The following is a 19802-nucleotide window of genomic DNA, read 5'->3' as shown; positions in this document are numbered from 1 at the left end:
GAAGAAAGAGCAGAGCAGCAATAAATTAGAGCATAATATATAGTTTAAAATGTAGCAAAAGGAGTGCCTCGACAAATCAACGCAACATATTTTGTCACTGAGAGGGAGAGATTCATTACACGTCAGCCTTGAGAATGCTGGATTTCTGAAGCATGGGGTCATCTAGGACACATGATGTCATTGAGAGAGTATGGAAACATGCATAGAAAAGCAAAAATAATCTGCAGAATAATAATACCATGTTAAATTTTCAGCTAAAACTGAAGTTCTCTCCAGTACTTCATTGCTCAAGAGAGTTCAGGAATGCAACAAGAGAGAGAAAAATAATGAAGCCTGACTTCTTATGGATTTGGTACCCACAGGAAATTCAAGACTGATCCTCCTTCTGAGTCTGAGTCACGTGTGCAGGGTTTCCTTTGCCTGGATTTTCTGTGATATATATTAATGTCTAAGCTTTGTATAGCTGAGAAACTTTTTCCCCTACAATGGAAAATCTGATAAACCATAAAATTTGGGGAAAGTCTGTGTTTTGGAGAACTGAACTGTCTTTGGGAACTGCCAAACATGACTGAAACTCAGCATTAGATTTCAAAGTTGGCTAGAGGAGAGGACACAGTCATGGGGCCAAATGCATACACCCAGCAGATTACATAAGAAAAAAAGAGACTAAAAATAAATCAAGCTGCCAATTGGTTTTCCTGCTGACAGCAGCAAAGAGATGCGGGACATCTAATTCCTTCTAATCACAGAAATGACAGACAAGTTTTCATCTACTTTGCCTGTGACTTGGGCCACCAGTCCCCAGGAGTGGCATCATCACATCCCATTGCTATCAGGGAAGTGCCCCAGTAGCACTGGCAGCTGATGTCAGTGTTGCCCTTTGGCATGTTCAGAAAGAGCAATGTGGTGAAGAGTTTTAAATAAGGAATGGGGAAGGTCGTGATGAGCCTGGGGATGCTGAACTCTGGGCTCCTGTGGTGTTGAGAGACCACAGGAACCTCCTGCCTGCTTTGCTGGTGGCAGGGCCTTGAACTATGGTTATGAGGGAGGAATTATTTGCTTCCCTTTTGTAATGAAAGGACCAACCATATTTATACTAGGAAAAAATACAAGCTGGGGGACAAAAGGATAGAGTATAGCCTATTCTGAAAAGAACCTGGCGAGGTGGTGGATGGTAAGCCAGACATGAGCCAGCAGTGAGTCCCTGCAGTCTAGAAAGCCAACTGTATCCTGGGATGCATCCTAAGCATTGTGGTCAGCAGGAAGAGGGAGGGGATCCTGCCCCTCTGCTCTGAGCTGAGAGACCTCACCTGGAGCACTGCCTCCAGACATGGAGTCCTCAGCACAGGAGAGACATGGACCTGCTGGAGTGTGTCCAGAGGAGGGCAACAAAATGATCCAATGATGGAACACCTCTCCTATAAGGACAGGCTGAGAGCTGGGGCTGCGCAGCCTGGATAAGAGAAGGCTATGGGGAGTCCTGAGAGCGACCTGTTGGTATCTAAAGGAGCTGTAAGAAAGAAGGGGACAGACTCTTTGGCAAGGTCTGTGGTGGCAGGACAAGGGGAAATGGTTTCAAAATAAAACGAGAAATACAGACTGGATATAAGGAAGAAGTTTTTAACAATAAGGGTAGTGAGGCACTGGCACAGGCTGCCTAGAGAGGTGGATGCCCTGTCTTTGGAGACACTCGAGGTCAGGCTGACGGGGCTCTGAGCACCTGATGGAGCTGTAGGCGTCCCTGTTCATTGCAGGGATAGCCTTAAAGGTCTGTTCCAATTCAAACGCTTCTAGGATGATTCTGTGATAAACACTTGTGTAATCGATCCGCAGCAGGGGGCTGGGCTAGATGATCTCCAGAAGTCCCTTTCAACCCCCACGATGTTGTGATTTCGGTTCTGTGGACCGCCACGCGCCCCACGAACGGCCGCTCCCGCCCCGCGCCGGCCCAGCAGGGGGCGCTGCAGCCCCAAACGCCGCCCAAGAGGCGGAAGCGAAGCACCGCTGTTCCCCAAGATGGCGGCGCCCAGGCGCGGCGTGACTGGGGGCAGGATGAAGCGGGCGGCCGGCCGCGCTCGCCGCGGCGACGGGAAGCTGGACAGGCTGCGGCTGGCGGTGCGGGAATTCGTGCAGGCGGCCGGGGACCAGCTGCCGCCGCCGCCGCAGCACCCGCTGAAAGGCTCGGAGAAGCCGGGCCGGAAGAGCCGGCGGGACGCGAGGAAGGAGAAGCGCAGGCTGAAGCGGAGCCGCCGCCGCCTCCTCCGGCGTGGAGGCACGGGGGACGTTCCCGCCGCTGTGGCCCGGCCGGCTCCTGCTGCCCTCCCCGCGGCTCCGGCCTCGCCTGCCGCCGCCGAGAAAAAGCAGCCGGAACCGCGGCAGAAGAAGAAACCGGCCCCGAAAGCGTCGCGGCCACCGGTAGCGGCCCCGCGGCCGTCCGCAGCCGCTTCGTCGAGGAAACGGGCGCTGCTGGAGGCCAACGAGGAGGAGGACAGGGAGATCCGGCGTCTGGAGCGGCAGCTGGGGCTCGGCAAGCGCCGCAGGAAGAAGGGGGAGGCCGCGTCCGAGGAGCTGCCGCAGAGCTTCCTGCGGGACGGGCTGGGCTACGTGCTGGGCGCACTGGGCTCCGGCGCCGGCCTCGCAGGGCTCTGCCAGAGCAGCGACGAGGAGGAGGACCCGGAGCCTGGGGGGCGCGGGAAGAACCCCGAGAAGGCTGGGGAGAACTCTGAGAAGGCTGAGGATGACCCCGAGGAGCTAGTAGAAGCCTCTGACACCTTCGAGGGGTCAGATGGGGAAGGACAGTGGGACAGTGAGAGCTCATCCCCCGAGGACAGCAGGGTGCCTGAGAGAAGCGAGGCCTCGGACCCGGAGGAGGGAGAGCAGGAGGTAGGGAGCTGGCTTGAAATAATGCAGACTTGCTTCTCAAAGTACACAAACCTGACATCACCTCTGCAAAGCGCTGGTGTTTGTTGTCTGACCAGTGTGGAGAAGTGATGGTGAAAACCATGCTGGGTCCAGCAGCAGCAGCGCTGACTTCTGAGCTTCTACCAAGTCTAAAGGCACATGCTGGCACATTGCAGCCTAACACACAAAGCCTTGTTTGTGTACACACAATCAACAAATAAAAGGAACAAAAGTGTCACCATACCAGAGCCAGTTTAAGCACTTCCCTAAGATCATACAAAGCCTATAAGACAATGAATATGCAGTGGAAATTGGAGTTCCTTCTTCCTGTGCATCCCAGATATTCTGCTTGTTTTTGGCTTTGTAGTGTAAGTAGAGGAGAGGAAGCCAAACATTATTTAGCCACATGGCACTGAATTAATCTGAGAACACCAATGCAGCTGAGGCTTTCACCTATGGGGGTTTCTGTTGTCTGTCTGGTTAAACTAGCAACCTGAGATGTCACTTTTAATAAAAGTAATTTACTTAAATTTACTTAATTTACTTAAAACTTCATGTGAAGGGGAGAGGTAGGTTCTTCTGCTTCTCTCAAGCTGATCATAAGCAGTAGCTTGCTGCATGCTTTTTTCCTGAATGAGGCTCTTCCTTTGGCATTACTTATGCTTCACAAAAAGTCTGATATATTAATCTTAAATTGAAACATATACTTAAGTTCAAGTGTTTAAAATACTAATTTCATCTGCTGACTGTTTTCTTTATAAGGAACATAATCACGATGCAACAAAGTACATTCCCCCTCAAGTGAGAAAAGCTCAGGAGGCACTTGATGGCAAGAAGAAAGAAGAATTGGGAAGACTAAAGAAAATGGTGAATGGTCTCATTAATAGGTAATGGAATAAGGACAAGTCATTAATCTTTCTGATTCTATGTGACAGTGCTCATCATTCAAAGAAAAGTGGCATGGATGTGAACTTTTGTCTTTGCAAAGTGTTTTTAAGTTGGCAGCTGTGTCTGCTATCCTTAATAATAATTATCTTTGTTGATAGAAATTTTTCAAAATTGGTAGTTACAGAAGTTGAAAGACCTAGAAAATAAATTTAAGATTGGGCTGAATTCCACACAGCTGCTGCCCACAATTGCTAGCTATAATTCTCCAAATGTCAATTTCATTACATCTATTTTTAAAAAAACAACCTTGCAGTGGGAGTTCCCTACTATTCCCATACCAGTATGCTGTGTTAAAATTGAATAAAATAAATTTGAGGGTTTTAGTTTAGTGAAAGATACAAGAGGTCCATTACATTCATCTTCTCACTCATTTTAGAGGAACTAGCTGGGCTTAAAAACAGGTTGCAAGTTAGATACCTTGGAAATGATGGAACTGTACAAAGAAGCAAAAGAGCAAACATTGAATTTTGTTTCTCAACAGGCTGAGTGAGCCAAATTTGTCCTCCATCAGTGGACAGCTGGAAGAGCTTTACATGGCCAACAGTAGAAAGGACATGAATGAAACTCTAACAAGCATCCTTATGAATGCTTGTGTTACTGCAGTTGCTATGCCTGCAAGACTGATGATGGAGCACGTCCTTTTGGTCAGCGTTCTTCACCATACAGTAGGAACTGAGGTAATTCTTGTGGCGGGGATTAATACTATTGAATGATACAAGTTGGGGAACATGCTGATATTTCACTTTGAGTGCCTTTTCGTTTCTGATTGTGTGTCACTAAATAGAATCTGTATTGAACAGATATACGCTCAAGAGAACATTTGTGCACTGTGTGTATGCAGGTAAGAAAGACTGCAGTTACAGGAGTCCTTCTGCATCAATGGAAAAAGTCCCTTTGGTTCTCTTAAAGCCCAGGTGTGCAAATCATAACTACGTATAAGGATTCCAGAATGTCAAAAACTTAAGGAATTATGGCAGCTTTCTCAGAAGTTGAGGCTTTTTTGTGTTTTTAAAGTTAATGGATGATTGAGGCATAATACGTCTTGCTTAGTGTCAGGAAGCTGAAATTACAAAGGAAGTATTTGAGCTAATTTCAGTGACATTTTCATTAGAGAATTGAGGTATTTCAGTAGAGTATTCCCATCTAATTACATTCTCATCCTACATCCACAGTGCATAAACTGTGTTGATGCAAATTCTTCATTATGTATTTGTTGACCCGAATAATAACTGGTCTCTGAAACCATATTAAATATCAGATGGATGCAGTTACAACAACTTCCCTACACAGCCTTGCTGTTAAACTTTTTGTTTCTCTGCTTCCTGGAAGGCTGTTGCTAATACAAGTAATGCATGATACTGTAACACCATTTTAAGAGGAGAAATGTAATCCACTCAGAAGATGAAACTTACTAGAATACTGTGTAATAGGCAGCTGATATTCAGACTATCTTCTATACTAATGGCCCTCTTACTCAGCACCTTTGATGATAAGTGTTCTGTTCGTGAAGAAGCAAAACTGTTTCTGACAAGTTCTCAGCAATACTCGGCAAAGCATTCGCAGGTAGGCTGATAGCCATATATGGAGAGAAGAATGGAGCTCACCCAGCTGTGAAGGGGCTTTGTAGCTATGCAGCACTCCTGAGGAGGCAGCCCAGGTCCAAGAGATGCTTTCCTTTTTAGTGGCTGGTCCTTATATGAGTCCAGGGGAGCTCTATCCTGGGTCCTCCCCTTCTGGTCAAGTGAGGAGTGCAGGTGCAAACAATTTACCTGTGCTCCCTGAGCCAGCCACACCCCTTCACCAGGTGCTCAATCACCACTTCAAGCTGTGTCCTGACAGTTCCCCTACAATACGTTTGTAGCATTTAACAATATTATGAAGTGCTATAGATTTGGGGTTTTTTTTTGCATAAAATAAATCTAGTATGCATTACACACAAATGTAACACAGCTGCGTTTTGGATTAGCTTGGTCAGTGCAAAAGTGAAGATTATAGTGGCTGAGTGTATACATTTGTGTAGTGAGATTGCTGGATAGTTTAATCTTCAGTTACTGGAGGATTGGCATGCAAGTCAGTGCTACTGCCAGGACTTACATAGAAAACAAGATAAACAAACAAACAAACAACCAGCAAATATTAACACAGTCGTAATGGTGAGGAGAGTGGGCTGAGGGGAGTTATGTTTGAACCCTAGCAGTAATGTGTTCATTACTGTTTTTTACTTGACATTACTGTCAATTACCTAACAATGCTCTGATATGCTTTTTAATTCCAATCCTTAGCATTCTTTTTTCCTCATAAATACAGATTCTGGGTTGTTTGGTTTTTTTTTCAGCTGTACCTCTGACAGCTGGCTGAGTCTTATTCTCACCTTAAAATCAGCTTAAGCTCATGCTCTGCAAGTGAAAACTTGCTATGTTTATGTTTGGGTTTGTTTTACTTCACCACCTGTTAAATACTTTGATTTGGAATGCTTAACTATGATGCACGTGGTTTTGAACGTGCAGCTTTTACTGGATGAATGGTTAGCAGTAACAACATGCCAGTCTGGCAGAGGCACTGTTAGTGAAAACTGTGTGAGCAAATTGTGATGTGTGTGTACTGTAATTTCAGAACACTTTATTCTTTTTGCATAGACTTTAAAAGGCATCTGTGTTCCATGTATGAGGTTAAGTAACATATGCTTTAAGAAAATGTGACACAATTTTATATATTTATATATATATATATATATATATAGTACATCCATGTTTGTTGATGGGAACAACAATATTTCTTTAAAATGAAAATATCAATGTCCCCGAAATGAATGTATTGCAGATGTCTGTAAAAGCTACCAGTGTTTAAATGCTGACTATTTTTTTCCTTAATGGAACTATTGCCAGGTCGGTGCTCACTTTTTGGAAGCTGTGGTGAAGAAATTTGATGACCTCAGTCGCAGTGATGCTGAAGGGAAAGAATGTGAAAATCTGCTTGCCTTGATTGCCCATCTTTATAACTTCCATGTAGTTCATTGCCTGCTGATCTTTGATATTCTGAAGAAACTTGTTAGCAGTTTCACTGAAAAAGATATTGAACTCATTTTGTTTCTTCTGAAAAACGTGGGCTTTTCCTTGAGAAAAGATGATGCATTGGCTTTGAAGGATCTGATCAGTGAAGCCCAGAGCAAAGCAAACGCAGCAGAGAAAGAACTTAAGGATCAGACTAGGGTATGTGTACATTATGGATTTTCTCTTCTGAATCAGCACTGCCAAGGATGGGTACATGTGTTAATTTACCAAAATGCTTTCTGCTATACTCAGGTTCTCATTTAGAGCTCAATCATTGCATTTAGTTATTTACTTTCTCCTTATCTGGCTAGCAACTGGTGAAACTAGAGCTGTTATGCGTATTATGCAATGGATAATTCCTCTGTTTCATGTTACTTTTTACACTTCAAGAAGTTTGGTGTTTAGCAGCTAAGACTTTGAATTCAGGCTTGAACCCACATGAATACAATGGGAGTTAAAGTAAACATCCTTTTCTGTATCTGTATCCATGTCATCTGAATTTCAAAGTACGTTGCCAGATCAATTCCTTACTCCCACAAAACAGTATTTTCAAAACATTTTCTACATTTTTAAACAAACTTGCAGCACGTAATTCATATAAATATTTCTTTTCCCTGTAGGTTCGTTTTATGCTGGAGACCATGTTGGCACTGAGGAATAATGACATGCGTAAGATTCCTGGTTATGATCCTCAACCAGTTGAAAAACTCCGCAAATTGCAAAGAACATTGGTGAGAACTTTCTTGACAGATATAGCACAGCTGCTCTTACACTACAGATGATTAATTCTAGTTTATGTCAGCTTGATGATGTGCAATAAACTGTGTAATATGTAGTATAGAAGATAGTTATGTTTATATAATACATATATGTATATTGTGTGTGTGCATGCCTGTATCTAAAAATAAAGATTTGGGAATCCTTTTAACAATCTTAAACTCTTGTGGTCAAAAATGACTTTAGTACTTGAACAATCTCCTACCAATCAGCCTTCTGCAGAAGAGTCTGCTAAAATATGTAAGACTTAATCAAAGGTGTGGAGGCAAAGTCTATGTCTCTGTTCATGACATAGATTGTGGAACGTTTAATGATTGTGTAGAAGAAATGAGTCATCATAACAAGTTCTTTTTTTCCAAAGATTTTTTTTTTTATGCATAGATACAGATACTGCTCCTAAGTTGACCATAATTCTGGAAGTTCTGAAAACTTTCATGTGTTGCTTTTTTTCCTTATTTTCATATTTCGGAGCCTTGTGGATTGTGTCTGAAACAATTCAGTTTTGATTTCAGTTCAGATTTGATCAGCTTCATCTGTTTGAGAAATTAGAGCTAAAGGAAAACTGGTAAGTTTTCTTCAGGTTGCTGCTTGGAAGAACAGATGACGGAATTAAATTAAAGATCTTTTGGAGATCAACTTTTCTGTGTTTATTTATAACATTTATTTAAAAGTAATTTTAAGTAGATAACGTATCTTAAAAAATATCTTCAAAAACACTATTCTTGTTCTTCAAGATTCACAGCAGTAGTTCTGGAAAAGAAACACAGCTCCGTGTCTCCCTGGAGTCCCTCCTCAATGCAGATCGGGTTGGTCGCTGGTGGATCATAGGCTCATCCTGGAGTGGAGCACCAATGATCAATAACACAAACAGCAAGGCTCAGCAAAAATTGCGTATTGGGAAGGTAATTCCAAGCAGGACTGGTTATAAATCTAATAGTTGTCTGTGTTGTTCTGAATGTTCTTGATATAGGTGAATAACTCGTTTTGGAGCTCGCAAAAAACACTTTGTGGACTCCTGTAAGGTGAAACTTTTGAATTGTAAATTCTGCTCTTAAAATTTTCAAAGTAATGGATTCATGACCTTGATTCTATTACTATTATTCTGGTAATACTTTGTTATAGTTTGCTTTCTTTTTATCCTGTGCCATTTTAACTGTGGCATTGCAAAAGTAGCTTGTTACGTGAAATGGAAGAAGACACTTAAAGTAGATTTGATTATTTGAATTCTTATACGTAGTGTTGTCTGTCCATGGGTGGCATATATCTAAGCTGGTTCTAAAAGTAATTTGTTGAGCTGGTAATGGCATGGTCCCATACATTAGAGAAGCACTTCTTAAAAGTAATTGGCACAATTAAAGTAGATTTCCATAGCTGAAAAAGCTCCTGATGATGCCTGTACCTCTATTGGACAAAAGTTCAGGACCTTTGGATTCATGCTTTACCGTTTACCGGAGATTTTCATTAATGGTCCTATTGGAGGCTGCACAGAAATAACTCTCTTAAAGCTTCTTTTTTTTTTTTTTTTTTCCTTTCAGGTGAGTTCAAAGATAATGGAACTTGCTCGTAAGCAGAGGATGAACACTGATATCAGGAGAAGTATTTTCTGTGTACTGATGACAAGTGAAGACTTCATGGATGCCTTTGAAAAGTTACTTAAGTAAGTACTGACTAGGTTGGAAGAAAGCCCAGAACTAAAACTGACGTTTAGCTGGGTGGGAAAACTAACAATGCTGGTCTGGGCTTAACAGCATGTATCAATAATACACATCACAGAGATGTGTAACTAGGGATGCAAATGAGGATAGATAAAAGGGTGAGAAGGGAATCAAAATTCTTTAAGGACTACTAGGGGTCAGGCAGAACTAATTAGCGATCAGGGGAAGTAAGTAGCTCCTCTTGTTTGCATTCATGTCCAGAACTGTGATTTACATCATCTTTTGATTTAAAGAGCTCTATGTTTTTTCCATTGAAAAAAATATGGATCCCATTCTGGCGAATCCCAGTCTGTTGCAGACTTGCTCTTGCCACCTTGTACATCTCTGTCCATACTTGTAGTAGTGTTCTAGCACCTGAGCCTCCCTCCTACAGAATGTATTTCATCCTGGAGAATTTATTAGCTTTAGATTTGCTCCAGAGTCACTTATCATGTTAAGACCAGTTTCCAGAACAGTTTTTTAGAAGACTGTGATCAGAGAAAAGCTCAAACTGAGTTATTCTGTGTGTCTGTCAGTTTATTAATTGCAAGTCTTTAGTAACTGGGAAGGGGGAGATCAGGTCTGAACTTTCCTGTTGCAACCTTGTAATTCAAAGGAATTGTTTTACCAGGATGGCATGCAATTATTTAATTTGCTAACCAAACCAAAACAGACTGTAATAAAGTCAACTAATATTTGATTAAATGCCACTTCTGCAAAACACAGCTTGGATTTAAGACTGCGGTGGAATCATTCCAATATCTTAATATGGCCTTGTTCAATTAAAAGAAATTAGCTGCTGCTGCTGCAGTTCTTGCCAAGGCCTGGTAGCTCAATTTGCAAATTGATCCTTGCCTCTCATCTGTGTTATTTAAACTAGTATACAAATCTGTATACACACAGGCTTGTCAGAAGAACTATGTCTGCAGATTGCCTGATGTGCGTCAATAATGATTTTTATGCAGCAAATGCATATAGAGGAGGAGTCTAAAATCTGCCCACATCTGGCAGAGTATAATGCAAAGTACACAGAATTGTCACTGAAGGAATTAACTTCAATATGAAAGTGCTTTCCAGAGTGTTTGAAAATTTGCATTCATACGTTTGATGTCAGTCTCTTGAAGAAGAGCATGAGAAATACATAAAGATTATTTTAATTGCACTTGTTGATTCATCTGCTGCTAGGTCTCTGGCAGAGTTGAGGTGTGGTGAAATGGTGATTTAAACCATTTTAAATCCAGGCTGCTGTACCTTGCTTCTCTTTCTCCTCCTTTCAACAAAAGCAAGCCGTTAGCTTGTAGCCAGAACAGCTCCCTGAAGTGGCTCAACGTGTGAGTGTTGGGAACATGACAGGAGCCAGAGTGAGACTTGGTCTGTTCCATTATCTGTAAAGCTGCACATCCTTACCAAACCACATACTCTCACTGGAGGGGAGATGAGTGCTGTTTAAATCTGATGAACAGGCAATTTCTTAAGCTATTTCATAGGCATGAACTGGAAATGCTCTGCATTTCACAAAATAATTGAAAGAGTTGTAGAAGTCTTAGATATCCTGTTGTACTGTGTTGTGCAATTCAGAATAAAGGTATATGATTGTATCTACTGTAATCAGTGGATCCAACTTCTAAAAGGTCAGACTGAATGTTTCTATTTTTGATCTGGAGCCAATGATAGTTGTGAGCTTCAGCTGATGATACCTACCCTACTTGGAGGCAGGCTTATGTTGGTGATAAAATATCTACTTTAGAGGTAGTTATTCCATATACAGAGGGAAATTTTTGAAGTGATGCAAGTCCATGGGGGTGTTGTACCTCTTGAGTGATTTAATGGTTGAGGTGATTGCAGCTTCTTTATTGAAAATTACCAGGCTTCTGAAATCTGTCCAGCTTTACAGTGAAGTTATTGAGGAGTACGAGGTCTGAAAAGAAGTAGTACTGCTGGATCTCTGAACAAGTGAAGATAAGAACAAAACCAAATTTTAAAATGCTATTTTACTTGGTTCCAACTGTTTGGCAACATGAGTATTTCCAAAATACCTAAGTCATGTTAGAAGTGATAATGAATAAGGAAGAGGAGACTGTACCAAATCAGTGACTGCAGTGTAACTTCATCTCTTAGATATGTTCCAGATAGCTGAGAACTATTTTTCTCTGAAAAGACTTCTGTAACCAACTCAGACACCCTTTGGCTGATAGGAGAGCAGATGAATGATATCCAAGACCTAGCAGTTACAGTGCTGTTTTGTTTTGGGAAAACAGTATTAAACTTTCACTGCTTATTAGAAATCAGCCTAGAAATCATCCCAAATTTTTCAGTTGTAAGACCTTAAATTCTGTTCTTTGGCTGAATGACAGTATTTTTTTCTCGTATACGTATCTATAATCAAATGTAATGGCAGGTGTCTGGAGCAGCATACAGCCAATGCTGTTAGACTCAAACTGTGACAGCCTGTACTCTACAGACTGTAGAGCAAGTTCCAGTGAGGTCGAACTTAGTTACAAAATACATTTGAGTTATATTAATGCCATAAGAAACTTGAGCTTGAAGCAATGAAAATAATTTTGTTCGACATTTTTCAGATTATAATATTAAGCATTCTTCATTTTAATTGGTTTTAATGCTGCCAAGTGTTTGACAGCCCTGGAAGCTAAATCATATTATTCACAAGAACAGGTGCATTATGAGTTAGTTGCTGTTCCTTGCCAAAGTGCCTCAGCCCTCTTTCAGAGTGGTCAAATGTTCAAGTGGGAAGGCTATTTGTCCTTGGCCATGATGTTAAGAGACAGACAGTGTAACTTCTTACTGATATTGTTTTCTTGCTTTTGTACTGATCCTACAGTGCTAATACTTTATCCTCTGTACTGGTACACTGAGTTGCAGTGCTTACTGCAGTATTTCTGCTTTCAAAGGTGCAAACAATGACAGACTCCTTGATGACAGGTCATCTCTGTTTTCCTTTGTGGAAACCTTCAAACAGGGAGTGGGCTGTTTTTGTGTACTCTTCCCTTCCCAGGAAGGAATTATACTTGGATCACTCCACCTCTGTCCATTTTGGTGTTACTTTTGCAGCCACTTCTTTAACCCACTAATGCTGCAACACTTCCATGTTGCCATAACAAAATACTGACTTAGCTTACAGTTTAAAGGGTTTGATTTTTATTCAGTGCTTTAAGGACTTTGTAAGAACTTTCCAACAGCTAGAATTGAATTAGATTTGTCTGTGGGTTTTTTGTTCTGTTCTGTTTTGAAGGTATTAAAGATGTTGACTGCTGTAGATGTCTTTTCTTCCCCTTACTAAATTATTTTCATTCTCTTGCCTAAATTTTAGGCTTGGGTTGAAAGATCAGCAGGAGAGAGAAATTGTTCACGTTATCCTTTATTGCTGCTTACAAGAGAAGACATATAACCCCTTCTATGCATTTTTGGCTAGCAAAATTTGTGGATATGAAAGACGATTTCAGGTAAAGAAGTTTCAACTTTCAGTGCCGTTATTGTAGTGAGACAGAAGTAAGCATTTGACAGTAGATGCATGCCTGTTGAGATCCCATTATCCTGAGGAAAAATTCTCACTGTATATGGATGCGTTCAGTAAGGTGTACTCTGAGTCAGCTCTGAGTAGGAAACAAAACATCTTCTGCAGAAGGTTTGCGTTCTTCTGTTTTGCACATTTAGAAAGGAGTTGAACAGTCTGATCAAACATTTCCTGGTGAACAGAGGATTCATAAAGAATAGAAGATCCAAAGGTTTTGCTATTTCTCACTTAAACAGTCATTTGGTTGATTTGGTTGTTTTGTTTTGGTTTTTTGATACTTAGGTGACATTTCAGTTTAGTATTTGGGACAAAATCAGAGACTTGGGAAACCTGTCAGCCAGTGCCATCTCCAACTTGGTATCACTGTTGGTTCACTTACTCAGAACGAAGTCATTGCCACTTTCAGTTCTCAAGGTTGGTGTATTTTACTTTAAAATAAAAATACTTTAAAGTACATTAAAATAATTGTGTGCTCTCCTTGCATTCTGTGTAAAATGCATATTCTCTGTTACCTAGATGGTGCTCTAGCTGTTTGTTATCACAAAGACGAAAGGTTGTTCTAAAATCAGCAGATTAATTTCATTCCCTACACTAATACTGTCCTTTGGGTATAAGGGAGCCTGAGGTGGCCTAGGCATACAAAAATCCTGAAGATCACAATGTAGAAACATCTTTGTATCTGTACTCAGTCCATTGAGCCTAGTAGGCTTGGGTAACTGCCTTGCCATCATGGCTTCTGTACCAAACCCAGGATTCTCATGTTTTGTGCTGCCCTTCAGTCCATAATTCATGGGGGATGCATCTGTATTACTGACGTAAGTCAGGGAACCAGTGCTGCTGCTCTCCCAAACTGAGAAGCTGCCTTGGAACAGGTGATTTAAGTCTCATGACTGTTGCCGGAGGCAGTGTTACTGGATCCCCACTATATGTACAGGGTAAACAAACCATTACAATCCCTGCAGAATTCCATATGTAGAACATTTGTAAGATTTGGAACTGAGGCCATTTCATTGGCAGACTTCGGATTTTGTGTCATGCATTTTAGTCGCTGTTGGTTTTTATTAGACCAGGAAGAAATACACAGAGTGCTTGGATTTCAGAATGAGAAGACTGTAGAATTTATTTAAGAGTGATTGCAATGTGGTAAGCAGGCAATATTCTAGAGTGTTCAAGGTACTTCTGAAGTACTTATCTAATTGAAAATTTATATATTTGTACTCTGTTACTGTTGGACAAGTTATTCCTTAGAAACTTGACTGCTTCCTTTTTGATTGGCTTTATGGAGGCAGCGTGCTCAGATAATTCTTCAGTGCCAAACCTCAGACTCGGTATATATGGGAGGCAGCAGGTTGGCTAAGAGTTCTGCTCACTGTGAAGAAGATTCACTTGTTTGAAATATTTAAGCTGAATGAATTTTCTCTATTTTAAACCAGGTAATTGAATTTGGTGATCTAGATAAACCCAAAGTCCGTTTCTTGCGACAAGTACTAAGCATGCTGTTAGTCAAAACAGATGGTGATGACATTAATGATATTTTTGGGAGGTAAGTCATCAGAGAATCTTTCATTAGTAGTAATTGTAAAAAAGATATGAGCTTTGCCTATTTTGTTTAGAATTATACATTGCCTTTCTCAAAGGCCATACATCCACTCTTGAAAAGCAAAACTTGCCTGGGGGAAGCTGGAAGTGGGGGGCAGCAGGTATCACTTGTTTGTTAGTGCAGGTTGTGATACACATACAGCTGTGAAAAGTATTACATTGAATATCTGAAAGCCTTATTATGTATGTTTCATAGGATTTTCATGAGCAGAGCTCTGTAACCCTGAATACCTTATTGCTTTGCCATCTGTGTGCACCGAGTTTCAGTCTTTGCTGGTAGATTTCTCTAGTAATTCTTTCTTATTATTTTCTTTTTTCTCACACTAATGAGGCAAAGCTTCAAGGTTTTGTTTTTATTATTATGTTTTTAATGAACGTTGTGTAGAAGATCTTATTTTTATACGTGGGACAGGAAACTTTTTATAGTCCTTCTCCACAGTGTTAAAAAAAAAAACATCAGTTACTTTGAAGGGACTGAAATATTGTCCTGATGCTTCCATTTCACCTAATCCCCTACAAGCTGTAAACATATCTGCAAACACCCATCTAAAATTGACTTCCAACATTTTGGTTATAGTGGAGACAGCCATAATTTACAACTGATTCCAGGAAGTGAGTTGTATTGCAGTCACAGCGTCACAAAGTTAGGAGGAAGTTGTTTCAACCATTATGCTGTAACACAAGGAGTTTCAAATTCAGTGTTTGCTTTGGTTTTGAGGTGTTGTTTGTCTGTTTGTTTGTTATCTGCAATGTAGAAGTCTAATATTATGTTTTGATCTGTATCTTTACAGGATATCTGACAATCCCAAACTGGGAATGCTACGGGAAGGCTTAAAACTGTTCCTTACCCACTTCTTACTGAAAAATGCACAAGTCCAAAACAGTGATGAAGAAACTGGCTTGTTAAAAGAAAGAGCAGAACTTGCAAGCAGAGCTTTGCAAGCAAAAGAATCCAAATTCAAACTGTAGTTCTGTTTATCAAGTAAAACGTGCAGAAAAACTAGGTTTGCATGTAGCTGCCAAGGTTGTTTGGTCTCTCAGATCCTAATTATTGGGACAGCCTTGTATCCATTTTTGTGATGGAAACTGTGCTCAGCACACTAGTTACTGGATTAACTGAAGGCGATATAAGGTGTTTCTGAAGAAAGGGAAAATGTGGTGGGTTTTTTGTTATGTCCTTTTAAGTATGAGTACTTTGTGTAGACAAATATCTGGAGAAGAGGTTGGATTCTATTATGTCATATTCCTGGTCAGAAGTAGTGTTCAGCAGTGCATATTTAATGCTTTCAAGAGACTGACCGTTGTGTGTTAAACAGCCTTAACCACAGGCTGTTTAATAACTACTAGTGCATTTTTTTGAAGGAGTGAGCCACTAGATGGCACAAGTACTGATGAGTCAGTTCAGGAAGAAAGTAACTTTTTTCTTAAAGTGTTGAATTGATCAGCTAATTCTATGAATTGTTGTAGTAAAAAGACTTGGGGATCTGACTTTGCCCAGTTATGTTGGGTGTAGAGATTAAACAGAGTTTTATGCTCCTTTAACCTGTTTTACTCAGCTTTAAAATTGGAGTTACCAGTCTTTATTATTTGTGCTAATCAGATTTTCTAGTCATGAATAATAGCAGTCTTAGTAAGGGAATATCTTCTTTAAGGGTTTGCTTCCACTTCCCATTCAAATGCCTTAAAAATCTGTGTACGTTTCTTTGTGTAACACTCATATTATTTTGTCACCCTACAACAACACATGAAACTGATTTTCTGAAGTGTTCTGCTGTTCATATTGTTTTTATTCCAGCTGGATAGCCAGCAGGGGAGTGACCTGAAATGTGGGGGGCACTCCCAAGTTCATAGTAAGTACTGCATCTACCTGTTTGATGGCTGCCAGCTTAATTTCTATGGTGGGCTTGCCCTCAGCTGCTCAGCAGACCCATCAGTTATGGTGCTTCCTAATTGCATTTGTTACCACTGATCTGTTCTCTTTCTTTGGATCTGTTCCCATTGGGAAAATTTGCTCCCAGAAGGCATCTGCAAGGAAGTCTTGAGTTGTGCAGCAAATGAGCCTTATAAGAATATTTCTTTTTTAATTGGAGCTGAGTGTGGGATATTTTGCTTGGTTGTGTGAGGGACACTTTTGGGAGGAGGTCTGCTGCTCCCAGCAGGGAGCTGTTTTTCTGGCCTTCCTCTTCTGGGAAGGACTGGTTAAAGGTTATCCTGGGATTGGAGAGACTCAGTTTCAAAATCACAGATTATGCTTGCACATAGTTTGCGAATAAGAGATAACTAAAAAAATGAGTAAAGATGCTTTCTTTAGCCTGATTCAGACCACTGGCAGCTTTAACCACTTGGAATGCTCATTTTTGCTCAGTTGGGTCTTAGATGCAACAGAAGGAAAAGTATGAAATCTTTTCAAAATCCATACTAATTAGAACAGTAGTATAGGCAACGTGGTGCTGTGCTTTGGTGGACTGTGTGACATAGGAGGCAGAATGCTGAGGTGTGCCTGTAAACAGCACCTTTACAAACAACTGTGGTAAACCTGGTCAAGTTTTGGAGGCTTGGCATGGGAGAAAATCTGTGCGAGCCTCTAGAAATTGTGACTGCTATGGAATGTATGGGGCACAGGTAAAAAGTCACTCCCTCTGGGCTGCAGCAGCCACCCAATTAATTACCTTTTTGCAGGGATTGAGGGGGATCCAGCATTTCAACTCGTTTGTGGTTTAATAACATACAATGCATTGCTCTGAGAAGGTGGTTGAGGCAGCTTTGCTCTTGAAGGCAGATCTTGATCCATCTCCCTGGAATTCAGTGCAGCAGGCTGTCCTGCTTGTGTGCCTTGCTCTGATCAGAACTGAGCACCACTGCCCGTGGAAATACTGCCTGGTGTTTTATGGGTCTGAGCCCATTCCCTTACTGCAGCTGGCTGAGGCGGTGCGGTGCAGGTGTTGCTGTGCAATTAGAGGAGATGTCTTTAACCTTACAGTCTAAAATTACAATTGCTATTTTTTTTTAAAGCATACTTGCCTTATTATTTATGTCAAACATCTATTGTGTTTTATTCTAACTCACAGCTATTGCTTTCTTTCTGAAGGAAGCAGACTTTACCTGCCTGCAGCATCACATTTATGCACAAACATAAATTTTTTTTTGAAAAACTGAATTTCCAAGGAAAGCAGCCAAAATCCACTGCATCCTGAGGCTGTAAGGCACATGTGGAAAGGAAAGCTGAGATGACAATACACTTCTTTTAAACCCTGGAGGAAAAAAAACATCCCCAGCAAAGGCATCCCTGCCAACGTGCCTCCTCTTATAGTTGGGCTCAGCCCCTATAACAGCAACAAGCCCTGTGCTGGCAGGCAGCTCCCTGCAGAACTGCAGGCTGAACATAAGCTGCTAGGGAAGGTATGACAGCTTTGTCTACCACAGGGTAAATGCTCAGTAGCTCATGTACAAAATTCTTCTTGCAGAGAATCACAGAATGAGTTGGGAGGGACACTTAAAGGTCATCTGGTCCAACTCCCTGCAGTGAGCTCCACCTGCAGCTCTATCAGGTGCTCAGCGTCCCATCCAGTCTGACCTTGAGTGCCTCCAGTGATGGTGCATCCATCACCTCTCTGGGCAACCTGTGCCAGTGCTTTACCACCCTTAATGTAAAAAAAAAAAGACTTTTTTAGAGAAGCTTTCCTGCAGGCAGAGTCCTGTAAGAAATGTTCCCTTTTTCATACTAAGAAAGATGCTGCAGAATCCTTACATGAAGCAGAAGAGGGCTTTGAATTGATATAAATATAAATTGATATAAATACCCCATACCGGAAAGGCGAGCAGCTGCACCAATCCTTACATGTGACAAGCTGGTGGAAAACAGTGGGATTTGCATTAGGTGCCTTTAGCTGCAAGCCGGATGCTTGGGGTTTTTTTTTAGCTATACAGCAGAAAGTTTCCTGCTTAAAACTACGCAGTAGTACCCCCTCACAGCTATTATCACTGCTTCAGTTTTTGTTTTCTTTTAAGCTGACCAATGATGTTTTTCCCTTTCTCTGTTTTTTGTATCAATATTAACAGGGCAGTAAAGTCTGGTTTTCAGCTTTGGCCGGAGCGTGAGGCTGATAAATCATCCCCAGTCCTTCTGGCAGGGCTTTAGCTCTGCACCTGAGCTCTCCAAGTTCTCCAAGCTTCTGAACTTCCCATTTTCCATTGTCCCGTGCAGGGGGGACGATGAGCTGATAGCAGCCGTGCTCCGAAAGCGCAAACGCAAGCAGGTCTGCCCCGTTAGCAAAGGTGTGCAACTCAACACCGCGCTCCCAGCACATCTGGGATCGCTTGGTTCACACTGTGAACTCTGTGTGCTGGGGGCTGCGGCCCGGGAGCAGCTGCCAAATGCAAACGGCAGAGCTTTCGGCACAACGAATCCCTGAGTGTCAGCACAGAATCACAGACCAGCCCGAACTGAAAGGGACCCGTAAGGATCACCGAGTCCAACCCCGGCTCCACACAGCAGCACCCAAACCCAGCCCTGTTTTCAGAGCGGTGTCCCAATACTCTGTGAGCTCCAGCACTGGGGCTGTGCCCACTGCCCTGGGCAGCCCATTCCATGCCCACCACCCTCACCCCCAGCTGCCCCTCCCCTGACAGCTCCACCCTCAGGCCCTGTCGTTGCCCCTGTGAGGAGCTGCAGCCGCCATGATGCCTCCCCTCAACCTGCTCTGCTCTGCACCAACAAACCCAGGAGCCTCAGTGCTCCTCACACCCCTTGCCCTCCAGACCCTTCCCATCTTTGTAACCCTCCTTTGGACACCGTAGTAGTTTTATCAGTTTCTTATAGCGTGGTGCCCACCCAGTGCTGGAGGTGAGGCTGCACAGCACAGAGCACAACAGGACAGCCCGTCCCCAGCCCCATGGCAGTGCTGGGCCTGCTGCCCCCAGGGTACGGTTGGCCCTTTGGCTCTGGGGCACGCTGCTGGCTCAGACCCAGCCTGCACACAGCCAGAACCCCCTGATCCCTTCTCCAGGGCTGCTCTCTCATCCCCCAGTCTGTATATATGTCCATACTAATATCCAATACATTCATTGCCCCATCCCAGGTCCAGAATTTGCTTGCTCTGGTTGAGTTTGATAGGCCAATTAGATTTGTAGGTCACTTTTCCAAGAGGCATGGGCTATTTGGATGGAACAGATTTCAAGAAATCATAAGTAGAGATGTGATGTTCACCATCAACCACTTCTAGTGACTTCACCCCCTGGAGGAGCTCCCTTCACCCTCTGGTGATGCTCATGGATCCCTACTGGCACCAAAATTTCTTAAAA

General features: G+C 42.1%; 1 protein-coding gene across 1 annotated transcript; it reads left to right on the top strand.

Annotated features, from left to right (window-relative positions):
* Positions 1–1980: 1980 nt before the first annotated feature.
* On the top strand, positions 1981–18567 carry NOM1 (nucleolar protein with MIF4G domain 1). The gene is made up of 11 exons (XM_031615958.2): positions 1981–2883; positions 3664–3788; positions 4331–4526; positions 6735–7058; positions 7520–7630; positions 8411–8578; positions 9212–9333; positions 12699–12831; positions 13185–13316; positions 14336–14445; positions 15293–18567. Exons 1-11 carry the CDS (start codon positions 2017–2019, stop codon positions 15468–15470), a joined length of 2466 nt encoding a protein of 821 aa, XP_031471818.2. The 5' UTR covers positions 1981–2016; the 3' UTR covers positions 15471–18567.
* The last annotated feature ends 1235 nt before the right edge of the window (positions 18568–19802 follow it).

This window comes from Phasianus colchicus, chromosome 6 (assembly GCF_987193195.1).
Source record: "Phasianus colchicus chromosome 6, bPhaCol1.hap1.1, whole genome shotgun sequence".
Classification (NCBI taxonomy): Eukaryota; Metazoa; Chordata; class Aves; order Galliformes; family Phasianidae; genus Phasianus; species Phasianus colchicus.
This window is presented reverse-complemented; position numbering and strand designations above follow the sequence as displayed.

Coding starts and splice junctions, on each gene's coding strand:
- NOM1 (XM_031615958.2), top strand. CDS start 2,017: ATGGCGGCGCCCAGGCGCGGCGTGACTGGGGGCAGGATGAAGCGGGCG. Junction 2,884..3,663: donor CGGAGGAGGGAGAGCAGGAG/GTAGGGAGCTGG, acceptor TTTCTTTATAAG/GAACATAATCACGATGCAAC. Junction 12,832..13,184: donor GATATGAAAGACGATTTCAG/GTAAAGAAGTTT, acceptor TTTGATACTTAG/GTGACATTTCAGTTTAGTAT.